This window comes from Penicillium arizonense (assembly GCF_001773325.1).
Source record: "Penicillium arizonense strain CBS 141311 chromosome Unknown PENARI_contig053, whole genome shotgun sequence".
In the NCBI taxonomy this organism is placed as follows: Eukaryota; Fungi; Ascomycota; class Eurotiomycetes; order Eurotiales; family Aspergillaceae; genus Penicillium; species Penicillium arizonense.
In genome coordinates this window covers 19,118-39,152 of record NW_019173330.1, presented here as the reverse complement: position 1 = coordinate 39,152, position 20,035 = coordinate 19,118, and the positions used below count along the sequence as shown (strand labels likewise).

At 47.3% G+C, this 20,035-nt stretch overlaps 7 protein-coding genes across 7 annotated transcripts; 4 read left to right on the top strand and 3 right to left on the bottom strand.

Annotated features, from left to right (window-relative positions):
* Nucleotides 1-4,601: 4,601 nt before the first annotated feature.
* On the top strand, nucleotides 4,602-5,276 carry PENARI_c053G04943 (uncharacterized protein; the record flags this gene model as incomplete). Its single annotated transcript, XM_022637439.1, has 4 exons — nucleotides 4,602-4,634; nucleotides 4,683-4,969; nucleotides 5,025-5,042; nucleotides 5,096-5,276. 4 exons carry the CDS (start codon nucleotides 4,602-4,604, stop codon nucleotides 5,274-5,276), a joined length of 519 nt encoding a protein of 172 aa, XP_022482708.1.
* Nucleotides 5,277-6,377: 1,101 nt separating this feature from the next.
* Nucleotides 6,378-7,206, bottom strand: PENARI_c053G06186 (uncharacterized protein; the record flags this gene model as incomplete). Its single annotated transcript, XM_022637441.1, has 2 exons — nucleotides 6,378-6,944; nucleotides 7,045-7,206. The coding sequence occupies 2 exons, from the start codon at nucleotides 7,204-7,206 to the stop codon at nucleotides 6,378-6,380; spliced, it is 729 nt and encodes a 242-aa protein (XP_022482700.1).
* A 1,620-nt stretch (nucleotides 7,207-8,826) lies between these two features.
* On the top strand, nucleotides 8,827-10,401 carry PENARI_c053G07445 (fungal specific transcription factor domain-containing protein; the record flags this gene model as incomplete). Its single annotated transcript, XM_022637443.1, has 3 exons — nucleotides 8,827-9,280; nucleotides 9,942-10,017; nucleotides 10,065-10,401. The coding sequence occupies 3 exons, from the start codon at nucleotides 8,827-8,829 to the stop codon at nucleotides 10,399-10,401; spliced, it is 867 nt and encodes a 288-aa protein (XP_022482693.1).
* Nucleotides 10,402-13,117: 2,716 nt separating this feature from the next.
* PENARI_c053G00059 (uncharacterized protein) lies at nucleotides 13,118-14,994 on the top strand (the record flags this gene model as incomplete). Its single annotated transcript, XM_022637432.1, has 3 exons — nucleotides 13,118-13,667; nucleotides 13,728-14,735; nucleotides 14,810-14,994. 3 exons carry the CDS (start codon nucleotides 13,118-13,120, stop codon nucleotides 14,992-14,994), a joined length of 1,743 nt encoding a protein of 580 aa, XP_022482707.1.
* Nucleotides 14,995-15,430: 436 nt separating this feature from the next.
* PENARI_c053G11766 (uncharacterized protein) lies at nucleotides 15,431-15,658 on the bottom strand (the record flags this gene model as incomplete). Its single annotated transcript, XM_022637449.1, has 2 exons — nucleotides 15,431-15,590; nucleotides 15,651-15,658. 2 exons carry the CDS (start codon nucleotides 15,656-15,658, stop codon nucleotides 15,431-15,433), a joined length of 168 nt encoding a protein of 55 aa, XP_022482704.1.
* Nucleotides 15,659-18,024: 2,366 nt separating this feature from the next.
* Nucleotides 18,025-18,402, bottom strand: PENARI_c053G07154 (uncharacterized protein; the record flags this gene model as incomplete). Its single annotated transcript, XM_022637442.1, has 1 exon — nucleotides 18,025-18,402. The coding sequence occupies one exon, from the start codon at nucleotides 18,400-18,402 to the stop codon at nucleotides 18,025-18,027; it is 378 nt and encodes a 125-aa protein (XP_022482702.1).
* Nucleotides 18,403-19,312: 910 nt separating this feature from the next.
* On the top strand, nucleotides 19,313-19,806 carry PENARI_c053G08839 (uncharacterized protein; the record flags this gene model as incomplete). Its single annotated transcript, XM_022637446.1, has 3 exons — nucleotides 19,313-19,345; nucleotides 19,405-19,485; nucleotides 19,531-19,806. 3 exons carry the CDS (start codon nucleotides 19,313-19,315, stop codon nucleotides 19,804-19,806), a joined length of 390 nt encoding a protein of 129 aa, XP_022482695.1.
* Nucleotides 19,807-20,035: the final 229 nt, after the last annotated feature.

Genomic DNA, 20,035 nt, shown 5'->3' with positions numbered 1-20,035 from the left:
GGAAGTCCTGAGAATTTTGGGCTGGGAATCCGGCCCCTTTTATAATTTTTCGGTCAAGTCTCTACCAAGGAACCGTTGCGCCGAGGGTAGCGAGAATCACTGTCCTTTGGTTGGCGTTGAAGCAAGTTGAACGACGTTGAGACGGTGTTTTGGAGACTTTGTGGCCTACAGACTCAAGTTTCGACCTGAGATCATTTCTCTCAAATCTTGCGTTGAGTATGGTGAACCGCTTTCATCAACTGTTGAAAGAAAGCAACGCCGCAAAAATGTGATTCCTACATATTGTTGAATTTGCAATTAAATCGCTCAACGCGGTGACACTCTACACCTGATCATCCTGGTTCTGGGTCACTGTCTCGTTGAAGAGAATTGAAACGTTTCGACAACGCTGAAGTAATGTTCTGGACTTTGTGGCCGACAGTCACGCTCGATTGTACTCGTGGTTGGCCCATCTCGCCAAGAAGTAACACCCTTGGTCCCTGCTGGTGGCAAATATGTCGAATTTCACCGCCTTCTGTGGTGAAACGCCTCCGCAATTGTTGGGCATAAAGTGGCACAAAGACAACGTTTCCTTGGCTTAGCAAAGCTTCGCGATCAAATTTTCAACGCGCTTGAAGTATAAATAAGACTTGGTTTCTCTGTGGAAGTTCCACCACTCCTGACAAATTCTATTTTCCCTTCCAAACTTCGTTGAAATCCCAAGAACCATGGACTTGCCGCTTCCGGATCATCGAAGTTCGGAGCATCGGCCTCGCAAATATACTGCCCAACTTGTGAAAATGCTGGAAGAACGAAATCTTCGCAATCGGACTGGGAATGAACGCCAATCTGAATCCACTGCCTCAATACAGATGGAACATGATGGAGTACCAGCTGGCACAGAAAATCAAACATGGGAGCAGGCGCCGCAGCGGGGATTCAATCAAACATAGTCAAGAATCAGTGACAGTCGATGATCCATCGTCCGGGCTGCACAGGCGCGCATATTCGAACAAGCAGTAAGCAAACACCTCTACTATCATGTGCCACCTTGACTTCCAATCTTCTAACAACGTAATTTCAGATCTGCCGGGCGAATGAAGTCAGTACACACTCCTTGCATGCTGTCTGTCTATCCTGCCTCATTTATGTTTATTTGAATTTTTACCCTCTGATTTTATATACAAGAGATGGGCTGACAGATGGATACAGGGCGAGAAAGAGCAAGGACATCAGGCGCTCAATAACCCTGAAAAGTCTTGCTGCTGACTTCGAAGTTCTCAAGCGTGAGGTGCAAGATCTCAACAAGATGCTTGTCTCTTCCCAATCCCTACCGAATGAACGGTATCAAAAAAAGCGCGTCTCTTTCCAAGATAATGTCAGCTAAATAACTTACAACTGACGAGAGAGGCCTCAAAGCGCTTTTTCTTCCTATTGCGTCTAAGCATCGCGGTGGGCGGTCGGTATGTGCTTCAATGTCCAAGGATCAAAACCAGGCATGATACATAGAGCGGCCACTATCCAATGCTGCGGCATTATCACAACCAAGTATGCAACGAGATCAGGTTGTTGGAATGGCCAGACTTCATTGCTTCTACACCATTGTCTAGTACCCGCACTGCTGGAATGCCAATCAATTGCTAGTTTCCTGTGTGTTTTCCTGTGCTTGCCTGCAGCCTACTAATGCTGCCTTCATTATGATTTCTGCAATGTCGCGGCACAGACACTATGAACGTACTCTCAAGCCCAGGCTGAAGATTGTCTTTCTTTTGGGGACAATAATCAAAAGTCTTGGACCTATTGAAAAGCATATAATAGGAAACTGAGCGTAGTTTCCAGGACAACCATGTGAACTGTTGCAAACAAGGCTCACGAGCTAGGTTCTCGTAATCGCCACTCTTCGCAAGACTGCAACGCTCCTATCACCCTGATGAGACCTTGGAGACGAATAGCATTAGACGGACCAATCGAACACCATGCGCGGATTTAGACAGACGCAGGTACGGTTCTGCGATGCAGATCCCAGCGACGACCCACGGGACTGTACATCAAGGAGGTTCTATTTGTGGCCTAGAGGAGAACTTGGAAGGATTTGCAAAGTCCAGACACGATCCACAAGCCCAAACCTGATGGCCGTCAGTGTCCGATGGAACAGGTCTTCGTTGCTTAGGCGGTACTGCTGGGGCAGGCGAGTATTTGGAATATCACGCAGACTTTGGCGTCAGGATGGTAGGCTAAATCCTGATCCGTGGTTATGTTTTCCAGGTTCCTGTCAAGTGGCAAGCTGCTCTCTGTCTATCTGGTGTGTAGAAAGTTCTAGAAGCTATGTTCTTCTGTCCTGCATGAACCTTCCCCGTAGAGAGTATACTCTCTGAGTCCGACACAACCCCATCATCAGCCCCATTCAATGGCCAGTCCGATATGTCTAGCAGACAGCTTGTAGAAACTATGCGAATCATGGATAGATCTCATGAGCTTATGTAAAAATATCTCCGGTTTTTGCACTAAAACCGAGGAACCGATTGGCTCCCGGACATGAGTTGACGCTGTGGGTCGGCCCTCCTGCGGCCCCGAACTTTATTTCAATCACCCTCCGCATCTTGATTATGACTGTAGCGATAGAGAATCTTTCTTCTGCACTGCTGGTCTTTTCCAATATCCCGTACATGAGCAGGTAGAGACTGTGGTGGTTCTGCCCCAATTCTCTGGACTTCTCTTTTGGGCTGTAGGACTTAATCATGAGCAACCTAGAAATCAAGTGGGGCAGAAGCCCGGGCCTGAATCCTTCATGAAGACCGCATTCTCTCACCGAGCAGGTGATTCCATGGGTCATCCATACTAACAGAATAACTTGCGGTTCCGCTAATGATCGACAGCTGCGCTCGTGATTCCACGGTCTCTGTCAAACTAATTTCCTCCTGACTTAGGTGTAGGTCAAAACAAATCGTACGCTTCACCCCAAAGATTACCCTGCTTTCGACCATCGATCCAATCAAATTCAAGCAGACATATTACCTTGAGCCAACAAGAATGCCAGATATTTTCATTTTCCCAGAGCCCCCTTGCTACCATGTCCTGTCTCCCTATAGGAACACTCATAGTATCGTGAATCCTGATACGCTGTCCGCAGTACTTCCCGGGCCACATAACACTCCCATGAAATTCTCCTGGTTTTGATTGACAAGGATGAAAATGTGTAGGCGGACCTGTTCCAAGGGCACCACCATCATGCTCGAATTCTTACCTTTGACTTTCGGACTTCCTCTTTATTGTTGTCATTCCAAAGAAGAGCGATTGCCCCTTTCTATACCGAATACATGGAATGATATACAACCACGCTTATATTCCTCATGCTGGGGCTTCATTGCTGATCACAGCCTTTGTTATGGGAACATGCACCAGGACTAGTTCATCAAGATAGTTGGCCACTGTTCCTTCGACATCGCAATGTAGTGCTCCTTCCAATGAAATCCTGCTAAATTGGACGATCTGTTCGCTGGTATCTCAGCTTCCCGGCGGCACAGACACGATGCACATAGTCCCACCTCCAGGATGATGACAGTGTTCCTTTAGGCCGGTACGGAAGCGGTGCTGGCGTCACCTGGTCTGTGACGAAGAGTCAGCATGTAATATGAGAAGATTAAGGGTTTCGTACCTGAAATAGGGTTCGTTTGAGTTGGTTTTTTGCTGTCGTCAGGCTGGTTAGGGTCGGCCGCTAGAATTGTTTGAAACCATTTGTCGATGTTCCTTTGGGCAGGGGTCTTGGCTGAAAGACTCGACTGTGAAGCGCTGTCGACCACGGAGCGTCGTACGGCAACGGCTCGCTTTGGTTGCCTGGATTTGGGGGAGATTTGGCACCAGTGCGACTCTGCTTCCGCAGAATATGGTACTTTTTCCCTCGTAAAGATTCAACGCTTCGATGCACCTGATATTCTTCATAGTATGCGTCGGAGAGGGCTTTCCACGACAGCTCCGGATGGGCCTCCAACCATGGGAGAAGATTTTTCTCCTCCCATTCTGGCCAGCCGTGTGCGCTACGTTAGGACATGGTGATGCTCGGGCAAGTTGCGAAAGTAGCCGAAAACGGGTGAACAAAACAGCAGAAAGTGATTTGAAAGGTATAAGGTTGTTGAGTTTAAAAGGTTATAGTGTGGTGTGTGGCAGGTAAAAGCCGACTACTGTGTGTTATGAGCTTTGGCCTAGCCTAGAAAGCCAGTATCAGACTCTCACTCCTCGTACCAGTTCAAAGTTCTGAAGACCAAAAAGCCCTCACTTTTTGATGCGCTACGTTCGTTGATAATCAACAATGCCTCAACTTTCGATGCACTCTGCTTCGTTGAGAATCAACAACGTGGAACGCGGCCACAAGAGCCCGTTCTTGTTGACAATTCCCCATTGTTTCACCAATTGTTGAAATTTATTGTGTGACCCGCCTCTTAGTGAGTCATTGTTCAAATTGTGCAGAATTTGAAATAGATATCTACGGGTAGAAAATAGGAGTGAAAAATGCGTGTGCTTGCAATCCCCTCTCCAATTGCGAGCAAGCAAACACTCAATCCTGGCCCCGCGATACAACATGCTATAAAACTGGAGCACCTCCTCCTATCACAGAACATCAGAAAATGGACCACTCGTCACCCCAGTGTAACTCAGACGTAAGTATGGGCAAAATTCGAAAAGTCTCGCACACTCCTCGACGACAGAACTTTCGAGGCCGATTGCAACGTGCATTGTCCTTGTCGTCCTCTGAGTCTGAGGATACTGGTAGTCCATCCAGATCCGCTACAGGCGATACCACAGAGGACGATTCATCCTTTCAGAAGGAACACGACTCTGTCGACCAGGACAATAGCACCTCGGCCGAGGAGAGTGAGCAAGAAGCTGTACGACAGCGGAAGTCTGTGTTTGGACACCAAATGGACTTGGAACCACGCGGGCAGACTCAGCTTTCCGGAGATGGCAATTCGGTTGCTCTGGAATGCCTGACGGAGTAAGTACAATCCCATCAAGCACATAATCATGATTGGCCTGCTAACAACATCCAGACTAGATAACCGGATGCGGTCAGTTGTGGTCCATCTTGAGTGACAATGTAAAGCGCTAACTGTCTCAGCAGGTCTATTGAGGGCTCGTCGCATGACCAGGCCACCTGGAATGAAACCATTCGCAACGATCTGGCCGACGTTTTTGGTCGATTGGCGATCGTCGAAAGTGAGATCCAGAAGGCGACCAGGCAGGGTCCAAACAAAGCTACAGAGGGCCAGAAGATCAGGCGATCCCTCCGTCGGCAGCAGTGATGCGACTCAAGCATTACTTGAATACCCAACCATGTACGTCAGAGCAAGATATCAGTCTGTATTGCTCTTGCAGTATGACCACCAGCTCAACAAACAGAATATGAACACGCTCATCATCGATGCTGGATAGGACGGTCACTGGACAAGGTCGATTGACTCAATGCCAAGCTGATGCCATGGCGAGCGATGTATCATTTGTTGTTGCATTGGGGCCTTCGTGTTTTATCTATGCTTCCCTTAGCTGTGCAGACGGAAAACTATGACTGGTATATGAACTGTGCCGAGATGGCTCTCCTGAACCGACGGGCTATAGTCGCGAGCCACTATATGTTGCCGAGTAGATTAAATATTTGATTATTTCCATCATTGCAGCTGATTCTATTGCCTGGCCCACTATGCTTGTACTCGGTCTGTATAACTGAGGAAATTTTCAAGAAAGCTAAAGTACAGTAGTGCTCAAGAATCGCACATATGTTACAAATGATCAAAGATTGGTTGCGGCTATTGAAGTACGATCTTTAGCGGTTGATACTCGCACAGCAGTGCCACATCTATCGACTTGCGATATCTCACTCAACGAGAAACTGCTATCTGTGATTGCATTGGACCAGAATACTACGGCAAGCTTTGGCTGAACGCTGAGAAGAAATAATGTCTATAATGCGCAAGAGAAGCGCGGGTTTCTCCACGAAAACCACAGATATTAGCAATATACGGTTCGGACCATTAGAAATGCGTTTCCTTTACGGCATGGGGAGCCCACGCGAGTAACCAATCCACAGGCTTGCGTGGCAAGGTCTTTTGTCTCATCTACAGCGTATCTGAGCGTCTCGGCCATAAGGGGTGTGATGCTGAATACTGTATCGAGGCGCAGGCGCTTGCGCGTGCTCAAGTTACGAAAGGACGTAGCCCTGCCCTTGAGGACAATTAATAGAATTTACAATACACACGGGTTGTCACGGGACATATATAATCCAAACGTAGCAAAATGCTTCTTCAGGAACTATCTACGCGTCAACTACATTGCAAAGGCCGTCTTCTGCAGGAAAGTGAGAACTCACTCAGAGCAACGCACCCTAACTGTCAAACAAAAGATTCATCTCAGTTGGTGGTAGGTAGTTCATGTTGAGTACCAAGCGGGACATTGTCATTGTTCGATTGGGAGATGCTGGGGAGCATATCGTGGCCAAGGGGACCCGCGCCGCCCTGGTCGGGCCATTCTGCCTGGATCATTCCGGAGCCTGGCAAATAGGATGCCAGACGTCTGTTATGGAGGGCGTCGATTGCGCTCCAGAATCGAGTGGTGGCGGATACCAGCTCTGCGTGTGCCTGATCCAACACTAGCTGTATATCATTCCACGGGACCTGATCTTGCAGCGCGGTGTTCGTGGACTCCAGCTGCTGCTGCAATTGGCAAATCTCACGCTGGAGCTTCTGGTGCTCGGCTAATGCAGTATCCATTGCCGTGACAGCGATTTGCAATTCCGAAGTCTTTTGCGCTTTCTCGGCTTTGAGCTGGTCCAGCAACTGAGAAAGATCGTGGTTCTCTCCATCTCTCTCCTCAAGAACCTCTTGAAACTCCTCCTCAATATTGCTCATCACTCGGAGACACTTTCTATGCGTCGTTTTGTCATTCTTTCTTTTGGGCTTCTTCGTAATCGAGGTTGTCTAGCATGGTCAGTAAAGAGTACATTCAAATAAAAGGGGTGTCACCGGGGCTGTTCTGGCCATAGCGCAGTACGATCCAAAAAGGTGAGCATTGGCGTACCGAATCTCTGCGTGATTTCGTCTCTGCTTTGCGTGACTTTCGTCTATCCTTGGTCTCAGAACCAGTAGAACAAACGGAATAAAATGACGGTGCAGCACGCCGCTGTACTCCGTCAGACCTGAGGTCTGCGTCATCCTGAGTAGGCTTGGGATTCTTTGCCATGTTCGAACTTTTGTTTCCCTCAATCAACATTGAATCAACGAGGCGCAGAAGGGATGAGAAAAGTATTAGCAGTGACCTGCCGAGAATCTGGCATTATATAGGAATAGGGAGAGGCCTAAGCGTAAGACCTGAAACAGAGCAGGGCTCCTACCAAGCAAGTGCGTCGGGATGAGAATCACGAACTCAAAAGATTGAGGACTACTTTATATGCCGGACTCCGTGGAGCGTTAGCACGAAAGCACTAAACATTTGTCCTTCGATTGTACTGTCGGAAATGCGAGCAATTAGCCCGCAAAAAGATGCATGTGGATGCACACTACCTCTTCACAGCATGAACAGGCCAGCCTCATATTATTACATCACCAGTGAGTAACTGAATATGAGATAGACCCACTAACCATCAACACCGCGAGGCTTGATTACCAGCACCATCATCAAATGGACTGCCAAGTCTGTACTGTATATCCAGCCTATAAAAGGTATCATGGATTGGTGGACGTGCTATTGCTCAGACACTCGACTTCCTCCTACGGACAAAATGGATTGCTCGAACCGCACGCCAGACCAGGAAAAAGAATGAGAACAGCAGCCCACTGAATTGCCAATCGTTTGTTAAAAAGACTATTCACAGGAAGCTTCTGATCATGCACCAATTGTAAGTGGAACGGCTCAACTTCGAATGCTCTTGCTGACCATCGCAGCTCTCTCCTTCGCAACAGGAAGCAGAAACAAGACATATCTTGGCGACCGAGCCCTTTCAACCCATCTTGCAGGTGTTAGCAGACCTCGAACGCGACGATCCCAAGTTCGCCTTTCCCGCGGCTCGACTTGTCGGACTCCATCGACGCCTATGGGAGTCATGCGTGTCCAAGCACATCGATGGCAAGAAGCTAGAGCAGAGCAATCAGATCTTAATGAGGCTGGCATGCACCTAAAAAAAGAAAGAGACGGTCGTCAGCTTCGCCATGATGGGCAGATATCTCGACTGCGCTTTTTCGAGCATGCATTGGAATCATCTCGGGAACAACTGATTAGCGTACTCGATGACTGGAACCACCCTTCCAGACTCAATCTGGCAGGGATGCTGGACATTGCAAGAGGTGTGTAATGGATTGTCTATACAGGGTTGCCCTGTCCTATTTTGCCAATACAGAAATACTACAATCGACGATGCAACCCAAGGAGAATTACCGCATGGAAAGCAGCTTCCATCTTTAAGACCGAGTATTTACAGTAAGAATGGCATAGAATAGCCTCTTCAAATTTTTCATGTTCGCTGGGGAAGTGTTGGCGAACAATTACGCATGTTATGGACCAATCTCACTTGTAATCTGCCTTAGAAACCGAAGGAATTATTCACTCACACGACCCACCCTGGCAAGATCTGTTTCCGCACGTAGACGATTGTCATTGTTTCTAAGACCTTTGCCGGAGATGGAAGATGAAATATTAGGTCACTCTTCATCAGCCGCGGAATAATCCTGTGCCGCCACGTGTTGACATCATCCGGCGGTGTGAAAGAGGGGCATTCTCGCCACCGACGGAAATATTATCCATTATCTTTCAAGACGGGCATCCCTATCCATGTCTCATTTCTCCAGGACAAGCTCTCGTCAAAAAATGTTTGATATGCTGCCACTGAATTCGCATAAAGATATTGCTCCGATCCCCGGTCATGGGCCTCATCAGGCTGAGGGAAATCTCATCCCCCCCCCCGCCCCAAAAAGGCAAGCACGACCTGTTCAGCCTGCCAAAAACGCAAATCGAGAGTATGTATGTCCCGCGCGGAGAAGTGTCACCCCTGACTTTGACAAGTGTGTAGGAGGTGTACCCTGTGACCCTTGCCAAACAGCCAAGACGAAGTGCGAGATCAATACCGACAACGATGGTCGCCGTAGGGTCACCTTCAAGCGCAGAATTCAATCGTTGGAAAAGGACCGCGACTTGCTTCTCCAACTCGTGGAAACTCTCCGCAATGATGACGCGAAAACAGTTCCGGGAGTTCTAAATTTGATTCGAAGTAACGCGCCATTAAAGGAAATCCGGCAATACTTGGCTCAAGGCCCCGACTTCAGTAATTTCGATGAAACACAGACCAGAAATCAAAAATATCGGAGCAAATACATTGACATCAATCGTTTATCCGATATTCCTATTTTTGAGGTTCCCGCGCATCCATGGACATCAATGACGGACGATGATGACTTTGTATCTCATCTCATTTCGCTCTATTTCACCTGGCAACACTCCATTTCGAATTGGGTCGATCGAGACCTTTTTCTACGAGATATGCGCTCCAAGGATCTAAGCTCCCATTTTTGCTCTCCGCTTCTTGTGAATAGCATGTTAGCTGTGGCCTGCGTGAGTTTCTGTTGTGAAACCGATATCTCGATCAAAGTGAGACAGAGCACTAGCACGGCTGTGCACGTACAGTTTTATTCGGATTATCCTGAAGCTCTTGCTGTAGCGGATGAATTAGTTCTCGAGGTGAACATTTTTTTGAAGAGGCAATTCATCTGCTCCGAAATGAAAAAGGAAGATTGTCTCTTACCACTCTTCAAGCACGAGGGGATCTTCATAATTGGTTCGTATCACTCCTTTTTGCTTTTGAAATTATAAATTGATTGGAAATGACAGGGCTTGTGCGATGGGTAAGGAAAGACTAGGTTGGCAACAATTAGTGGAAATAGCAGCCTGTGTCCACCAGGCCACCTTGAAACGAGACACACTCATAGAAGAGGCGAATGAGCAGGCCCAAGAAATGGCAAGAGCCATTGATATTGCATTATGCGGCCTCTTCAGTCTAAATTCGTAAGTATAAAGAGTCCAAAAGAACCCATGCCTAATTATGTGTGTAGGAATGCTACTTTGAGCTTACAGAAGCCGTCAATGATCAAGAGACTTGATTTTGAGCATCTCCCGCAATACCATGATTGGAGAGACACTTGGATTCCTTATCCTAGACAAGCCGAGCCACTGTCAGCCCACACCAATTGTGTGATGAATGGCATGTTCGACCTGGCCATTATCTTGAGGGACGTGTCTGATTACCTTTTTCGGGAGGCGAAGCCCACTTGCACTGATCTTACCAAAGTCGATACATTCTACCAACGCCTACAACAGTGGGCCCAAAACCTTGCAGAATGCATCAAACCTGTAAACATCCCATCGCCTGGTGCTATAGAAATGCAGTGAGTCAAACCCTCTTTTCCTTGCAAATCGATTCTAACTCTGTCATTATAAAGTATGCGATATTACAATGCTGTTGCTTGCATGTCTAGGTTCGTTCAATCAGACCTCGGGGACAGCGAATCAACCACCAAGAAGCGGTTCGAGAATCTCCGGGTATCCGCAGCCCAAGGTATAGGCGTTATGCTAAACCAATTCCGTTCTCTATGGCCGGTGAAATATATGCCGATGGGATCGATACACTATGCCTCTGTGGCGTTATTCGCATTGCTGGGGAATCTAGAGGATGAACAAAACAAAAAAGCGTTTGAAGATGTTTTGATTAGTCTTAGCGCGCTTGCACGCCGCTGGCCATTGGCGAAAGAAATCTTTCAATTGGTACAGCTAACCGCTGTGCAGCAAGAGGTCAAGCTTCCCATTGCAACGCACGTTCTTCTCACGGACCATGAAGTGAATCATTGAAAGGCATACGATCAGCAACGCTCCAGTGGCCTCTAACCTATTTTTGCTATTCAATCCCAATTAGCAAGGGGTTGAATCAACTTATCGATGAGGCTAGATAGACTAATTTCTCAATGACTGGAAAATTACTCTATGTAACAGCGAAAAGTATTGAGTGCTAAAGGTGCCCAGAAAACTACTGCATATAGTGAAATTACATTATTTACATTTTCGACCCAACCAGAAATGTCTCCTACGAACCCTTCAACAATGCCCATAATTATGCCCTAGCCAAAAGAGAAGTCCGAGTCTTGATCCTTTCACACCTTAAGGTCAAGACCATCCTTGAGCATCACAGGCTAGCTGAGACGCAACCGCGGACTTATCACGTGCATTTGAAACCTTAAGTTCATCGCATTTTTGACCATTTTGCTCTCAGGTCTAGGGACCTCGAGCGGACTTAGGGCCTTCAGGAAAGCAGCCTGGGTAGCCGAAATATCGAACCCAAAAGGTGGAAGTGAGAGCAAAAAAATTGATGTCGCTAGAAAGCTGCCATGTTCGTAAGTCGTGCGGATAATGGCCTACACCACTAATTGTTCAGCGTTAGAATCATCTGCCCACCCATTTGGTATGAGAAGACCAAAAGACCAACCCTGAAAACACGATCAGTGCCCAAGTAACCCGTGGGAAGGTTCTTGAAAGCTGTTGCACCTTGGCAGACTCCAGGCATGTATCTCGGCGAAGTGAGATGGAACCGCTATAAGGCATGCCAAAACAGGACTAGAGGCTAGCTAAAACAGATAGGATAGTCTCTCGCTCTACAGGTGAATTAAGCCATGTTAGGCATTTAGGCTGATTCACCAAATTCGGGCTTATTGACGCCCAGTATATCTCCCACGCAATGTCAGGGATATACATGAAGCATACAGGATGAACGGAGATATGATCTGCGCTGGACCCACATGGTTTATATGGGTTCCCCTGAACGCGAGGAAGCCGGTTCCTTTTGCTTCCTCGCGCTACGTCACCAATGCGATCCAACCGTGTTGTTTCCACACCATACAAGGCCTTTCCCTGCCCTCTTCGCGCTATCTGACGACCTCGTCTACGAAGAAACTGCCTATTACACTATGCCGGTTTGCCCATGCAATCAACTCATAATTTACCATTCCCCTGATTTTTAACCCAACGCCACGCCGACGCTCACGCTAATACCGATTCTTGGGCTCTGCTCTACTGTTGCTATCCCTTTAAAGGGCCATGGCCAGCTGCGCTGGGGACCACCGCCGCCCCGAACCCGGAAGACCACAAGCCCCGTCGCGCCCGGCCTTGCTACGCCCGTAAGATACGATGAGCCACAATATCGACAATAGGGAAGGTTGGGGGTGGGGGAGGGGAAACAACCCCGACAAGTAGTCAAAGGATGGATCCAAGCCGGTTGAGTGAACGTCATGACCAAACTCACTACAGTATTGGATTGGTGGGCCTTCTGGTAATATTCACAAGGGCGAACAATTCCCCAGTCAACGATATTGATTTATTGATTAAGAAGAATGGTGGTTGAATGGTTGTTTTCAAGAGTGCTGTTGGAGTAAACACCCAACAATTGCCGATAATTAACAATTAATTATCATAGTCAATACGTGACCAAAGAGTACTCTTGCTCACTTTTGAACACCAAGGAGTTTAAAGACGGCAAGCTAATATTGAGGCTGATACAGAAAGTAGGTATTCATCTGACGTCATCGGCAGACTGTACTTTGCGATTTCCAAGATTGTAACAAATATCCATCCAATTGAGTAAATAACCCAGCTATCATCCACCAACCGCCTTCTGCTTCAATCCATGGATAGGGATTTAGATAGTGGAGAGTTACGAGAATCCAGAAGAAGTGTGAAGTTCAAGCCACGAGATAAAATTTAAAATCGGTCATATGACCGGTTTTTATATTAACTCATGTGAGACCAAAAAGCGTTAATTATTAGTCCATACCAAGAGCGTTGATGACAGTGACGCCTGAAGATTTAGTAAGCATCGTCATCCATTAACCGCGCTTACATCTTTTAGCCTTCAGCTAGTGCCCCATCCAGATTACTCCTATACATAAGCATCTAGGTGCTGCTTGTGGCATTAGGCTGTTCACCTCATCCTTAAAATCCTTTCTGGTTTCTACTCGGGGAGTCTGATGACTCCACCCTTGTTTGAACAATTCCCTGACCTACAGCTGTTAGAGTTGTTTGCCCGCTCGTGTGAGATTGCCAGTGTGAACAGTTGTCCAATATGGCACTCGTTCAGATATTCCTGGGTTGGGCCGTGTATGCAGTTGTCGTAGGTATCGTCCTTGCCGTGGTTTCTGTGTTTGTTCATGTTTACCAAACTCCTCGGGATCGTTATCCATCTGTAACCTTCACATGTGTCATTGCGATAACCAGTCTTCTTGCGACGGTGCTCCTTCTGCCAGTGGATGTGGCGCTTGTTTCATCGACAAACTCGTCCAGACTTGGCCGACGGAAAGATTGGGCCACGCAGGATGAGGTTGACAAGATCACCTACTCCTTGACAGTTGCCTACTATCTCCTGTATTCCCTGGATGCAATGTTTTGTCTCCTGGGGATTCCATTTGCATATTTTTGGTACGAGGAATATGACGAGGTTGCGACAGAAACAGGCCAGCAAACGTTTGGGCGGCGATTTTGGGGCGCCCTCAAATACACCATGTTATTGGTTGTCATTGTGATTATCTTGTTCCTTGTTGGACTTTTTGTCCCAGTGTCAAGAAACAAGAAAGGCATGGATCTGGATTATTTCAAGAAATTATTGACTGAGAACCGTGAGCATTTCTACCTCCCCCGGACTTTTGGGACCGCAAAGCTGACATAAATCGATACAGGTGGGGAACGTGCTTTTACTTTTGCCCTTGGGGTGCTGATGACCATCGGAATTTGCCTCTATGTCCCGTATACCTCCTCGGGTCTTGCTCTCTTCCCAATCAGCTTGATCAAGACCGCGCCATCAATTTCCAACCCGCGCTTGCGATCCAATACGTCAGCACAGCTCGAGACAAATCGTAAGCAGCAACGCCAGCTGGAAGGACGTTGCGGAGGAAACCCTGATCTCCTATCATCCGAAGATCGCAGAGAGCTCAATACTCTTGCACAGGAGGAAAGGACGCTTATTCAGCGACAACACCTGGTAGAAGAAGCCCAAGGCGAAGGTTCGAGCTGGTTGATAAAGGCATGGTTCAAGATCGAGGCGGTTTTCCGTCCCTTCAAACTTCTGGGCGGCATCTTACTGGTTTTGGTCGCGTTCGTTACATGGGTGTCTATGCTGTTGACTGCGGTTGACAAAGCAAAAAACTCCATCTGCAAGAACCTTTGTGGATATATCCTCGGACACGTCAGCTTCTTCAATCCCTTCAATTGGGCTCTTGTCCAATCCGCGAACATCTTCCCCGTTGACTATGCTATTTTCACCATGCTTGTCCTTTTACTTTTCTGCAGTTCTGTTGCCGGGATTGCTGCGGTGGGAATCCGATTCTTATGGGTCAGAGTCTTCCAAATCCGACAGCGGCACACGTCTCCCCAGGCTCTACTTTTAACAACCGAGATGTTGATGCTGATTATCTTGGCCTTAAATTATTCCATTTCGATGGTGGTTGCTCCACAGTACACAACATTCGGCCCACAAACCTTCTGTGATCGTACCCCTGGGCCACACTTGGGCCAGCCGGACTGTTCAAACAACATACATATGATTAAACCATGCTCGGAATTGGCAGACAAACCCGTCGCACAGCAAGTCTGCACGCCCAGTATTGTCAGCACCTTCCTTAATCGTGTCACTCTGAATTTTCCTTTCTTCGGCGTCGTGTTCTTTTGGGCTCAGTTTCTCTTTCTCGGTAGGGACTCTTTTCCTTTAAGCCACCCTATCAACTCAAATGACTCTCGAGCTAACAATAAACCAATAAAATAGGCTTCTACCTTGTCACTTTTCTCACATCTCTATTTCGCTTCCCGAATTTGGGCGAGAGACAACTCGACGAAGATGCAGAGGAGGCTGAGGAGGAAGGATTATTAGCAAGCACTGGCAGACGCTTTAATGTCACCTGGCAGGACATCACTGGTAGGGCCAGCCGGAGTGGACGCTCTGACAACTGATGTAATATTCATTTTTCCAAAAGGTTCATGTCATCAAAAGTGGGGATTAGCGGACCTGTAGCTTTCAAATTTTTGGTTGGTGAGAAAAGGAACTTTGAAGCTATTCTCTTGCCCTTGTGGCAGGAATTCCACCTCTGGTGTTTGCCTATTGTGCTAGTTCCGTGTAATATATATTGCGGGTGATCTAGCGAAGTCAGGCAGACACGATAGAGATCACTTTGGGTCGACTGGAACTGATTTCTGCCACCTGGTCGAAATGCTTCCACATCACGGCGGAGTGCGACTCTGTCGACCGCCTGATTTTCGATCATCCGTCCCTATTTATCCGTTGACTATATTTGATGTCAAGCCATTAGCCTGTAGAGTTGTCATCCAGTTCTTCCTACGGTTGGGTCCGACGTGTATAAGCGTTGCTGGAGGACTTCTTGGGAGAAATTCAAGTCTCGTCGAACAGTGACTCCTCCGCGATCTGTCTTTCAATCGCTTGCTTCTGAGCCTGTTCCGGATCTAGTTTATCCGCTGCGTTCCTTTCAGGGTCTTCGTAAAAGGGCCCCGATCCAACAGCGCCTGTAGTCTCTGGTGTTTTCAAAAGGTATCTCGACCAAAGATACGTGGTCAGTATCATCATTATCCCTCTCCCATAGCTGATTAAAAACTGCTGCATCCTGAGCCCCCAACCAAGGGATACTTTGATAAGTCATCTGGGCCTTCATCCGATAATTTCCAAAGACCCTGGGGTTTAGACTGTCGCTGACTTTGTCCCAGAGGGCTACTGCAGGACCGTGATACACCGCCACAATGCGACTGGCTGTTCCGTTCAATCGAAAGAGCGGAGCCGGGTATGGAAATACTACCATACAATACCTGAACCTGGTAGCTAGAGATTAGGGAATAAGGAGTGGCTCGAGCTTAAGCACCTGTGTATTGTATCGCCATCTACCTGTCGCTTCTTTCGATTTGCATCCAAGCTACGATCTTCAACCACAGCGTTGAAACAGCATCTGCAGCAAACACACAAGCTCTTTCCGGACGGCCGTTTAGGGAGCCAAGGACCGTTAAGCTCATGGATTTCCAAGGAAAAGAAGCTCTCGTTCGAAGAAGCTGCTATGAATTGGATTAAATCGACCTATCAGCCGTTTACGTGCGTCGAACAACCTTCATTTAAGGCTATGTTGAGATCAACAGGCTTCGAGGACTCCATACCAAGTGCAGATACTGTTTCGCGCAGATTATGTCTTCAGCTTGATGCTCTTGACAGTGAACTTCGGATCTTGATGTCTTCAGCTTCCTCAATTGCGCTATCTCTTGATGGTTGGACAAGTCAGAATTCATTGTCAATGCTAACAATTAATGCTAACTGGATGTCCTCTGCTTTCCAGCAATATCCAGCTTGTATTGAGTTCATTGAAATCAAAGGCAACCACTCTGGAGAGAACCTTGCTGATATCGTCGCGACGGTTCTTGAGAAGTTTCATATATCTGATAAAGTTATGACAATTACAGCTGACAATGCATCTTATAACAACACTCTACACCGATGTCTTTACCAAAAGTTGTCTCAGCGGTATGATAAGTACCTGGTCGAGACCGTCATCCGAGAAGGGATGATGAAGTTTACCCCGAACTCCCAAATCCGATGTTTTGCTCACATTTTGAATTTGGTCATGAAGACGATATAGAGGTATCTACGGGCCAGCTCGCATAGTGAAGCCTGTGACCCTCTTGATGACGTTGCTACGAGGAGCTGGAAGGCGATCAAAGCTCCTACTTCGCCTATTGCAAAACTTCGCCTATTGTCCTTTGGATTGCGAGATCTCCTCAGCGAATACAGAAGTGGGATAATCGGCCTGGCTGTACAAAGGCCATAGACTACGACGTTGGTACCCGTTGGAACTCTACCATTGTCATGATCAAGAGACCTTGCTATACCAGCAGCAAAGGTGGATATAGAGAGATTATTCAATGGCGGGAGAGATGTACTGGGAATTCGACGTTTCTCCATGAAAGGCAAGACTCTTGGGACCCTAATAAGGCTGAAAGATGCGGTACGTTGGAACTCTGAATAGTTATTTAGTGATAGTTTCTTAGGGCACACATGCGGTTGATTCTTCTAGACCTAGTTTGCAAAGGGCTTCTTGTGGGGACCGAGCATCTCGAAAGCTCGTTTCACAACTCCATTTTCCTAAGAAAGCTAGATATTTGGTTCGCGAACCTGTTCAAAATTCGTGCAGAGCGGTAACTTAGTCTGATTCTGGATTTTCCCTAATTCGCGTAGAACACGTGACCCCTTTTTTTCCCCCTGTAAAGGCTGGAACTACTGAGCGGGGCTCGTCAGTATGGCCATATAAGTGCGCACAATTACACGGTCTTGTCGCCCCTGAGATGCATCAGGTGGTGGATTCAAATCGACGGTAAACTGACCGCATCACGATACATTTTTAAAACTATGCAGAGATCAAACCAGCTTGCAAGTGTGGGCTGTTCTCTATTTGATGTATTGTTTTTAGACTGAAAGACCCAGTTATTTGCCTCGGCACCTTGGTGGCTTCTTTTTGATTGGCCAATTAATGAAGAGTGGGATTTCGAGATTGGAGAGCCTCCAGAGGTCACAAGCCGCTATTTCAGACACCTTGAAATTCAAACACCTTCTGGATGAAGAAGAGGCAAAGATGCCAGAATATTATGGTTTCGAAGGTCGTTTCCCCTGCATGCAGTTACGACAGCGCGTGGGTGTAGAAAAATGGAGGGAGCAAATGGACAAAATCAAAACCCAAAAAAGAGGTGAAGGAAATCGTGGCGAAGAAGCTGAGCGAGCTGGAGGCGTACGATGAAAAGTTGGACAAGGTTGAGCATTGCAAAGCTCTCTTGGAAAGAGAGGCCGTGACAAAGGAGAAATTCATTGTTACTGTCTGGGCTATCATGAATACAAATATATACAGCCTTACACCACGAGGGCTACCATGAACAAAAACACTGTCGTAGTCTCGAGATCAGTCATTCGCTCAGCACTCCAGCATTTGGAGATTCAGACTAAGCTTGAATGCAACCTGCGCTGTTGGCAGTTTGCCGTTCGGCATCTTCAGCCTCAGCTGAGCTGGGAGGACCAGGGCCTTGATGGTGTAGCGCACTGTTGGCGGAAAGATCACTACCCTCACTGGTGCCGCTACTTATACTGCTGCGGCTGCGGCTGATGGTCCCATGGTTTTCGTCCAGATCAACAAGAGACGATATCTGGAACTGGGTATAGACCAGCATGGTGAGAGCATAATCTTCTAGAGAGGTACGAGAATAGATCGAACGGGGTGTCTCCACGTGGCTTTGAGTTGGAGAGTGGCTACCTGTAGAGTTGTAAGGGAAAGTGGGCATGGTGCGCTCTGATGGTTGTTGCGTTGTGCTATTTTCGTTCATCGTGGAAAAAACTATATTGTCGTAACGTAATGTTGTTAGCCTGGCTCTTCAAACTTTGATTGAATTAAGCGTGGTCCACTGCTTCATGTATAATGGTGCGTCCGAATAGACCATCGCCGGACTTAGTACCATCCAGCGCCAACTTGGTCCTCCGAGGTGCAGAGGTATAAATGGAGTCTCCCGGAAGGAGTGTATTCTCGTGAAGGGCAATATTCATTGCTCACCTTTCGTGCAGAAAATCTGTATCGGCTAGAATCCTCAGTCAAAGACAGAAACTGGGTTGAGCTCAGGATAGCAATGGCATAAGCTAGGGGTAGACGTATGGTCGGTGTGCAATGGGAGAACGAGAATTGGTGGAACGGCGCAGGCAGGATATATTAGAACTATTACAAAAATCGAAGTAGTTGAAGATAAAACCACGCTGCCAATATGTAAAATCCCAGTGTCCTGGGGGATGATGTGTGTTTTGAAAGGGACAGGGGAAAAACCCTTCACAGCTCACAGCGACTCAGGTACCATGACATCAGTGTACCATGACATCAGTCGCTTTGTGCCAGGCGGGGCGAAAGGTGTTCTCTTAACGATTATTGGCTCTCTAAGCTGCCTAAGCAAATGTTGTGGAACCTTGTCGCCGCTGACCATCAGTTGGCCCGCTAAGGGAAAGCCCCAGAGGTTCCCGGTGACGTCATTATGTAAGGAATGGGCTAAACCAAGCCGATGGCGTTTATCGGCTACACAATTTTTAAGTTACTTCGTCGAGATAGATGATTAACGCAATAATACCACGTGACAGAATAACGTCATAGACTTTACTCGGGGAATCCCTTAAGTATTCCAGATCAGGTAGAGTTTCTTTCCATCGGATGCTTGGAAAACTCTTCTGAGAACATAGGACTGGCTATCTCTCTGAATGCAGTCAAGAGGCAAGGATCCATATCCCGAAGTAGATACGGCCTTTCCACATTATACCTTGAAGCAAATGTGCTAATAATATTCCCTCAGCCATTGTCGGAAAGTGAGAAACGTCACTTGAGCAAGTACGGAAAGCGGCTGCGTGGAGGCTTACTTGGTCAAAATTCCAAGGTACTTCAAATGTGATTCATTGTGACGCTTGCTGACAATCGGAAGGAACGGACGTACTTTGACTCTGGCCATTTCGCTCTTTCCACCGCTCATCGAGTGACCGACAACGGCGCTATTCAAACAGGCAGAGCGCATCCCCACCGGGACAACATTTCGCACCCTTCTTCCCCTATCACAACTACCAGTAACGTTGACAAGGATGCCAACGAGGATTCGCATAGGAGAGATGCAAGTCCTCAAATGAGTCCTCTCCACCGGCAAATGAATAAAGTCCCCACAAACGAGGAGGGACAGGACAATCTCTTCTCCTTCGAAGATTGAATCCAAATCGTCGCAGCGATATAAATCAAGATGTAATTCAGCACAACAGCACGAGCAGCACTACAGCCAAATATGTACATTACGAAAAGTCCTTCATTGTGAGGTGAAAGCTTACTTATGGAATGCTTCTCTATACAGAGGGATCAAGTGATCAAAAGCAACCGAGAAGTGAGCACCGAAACAGACCATGAAATACATTGACCTAACTTTTATTCCCGACTGTCCACCT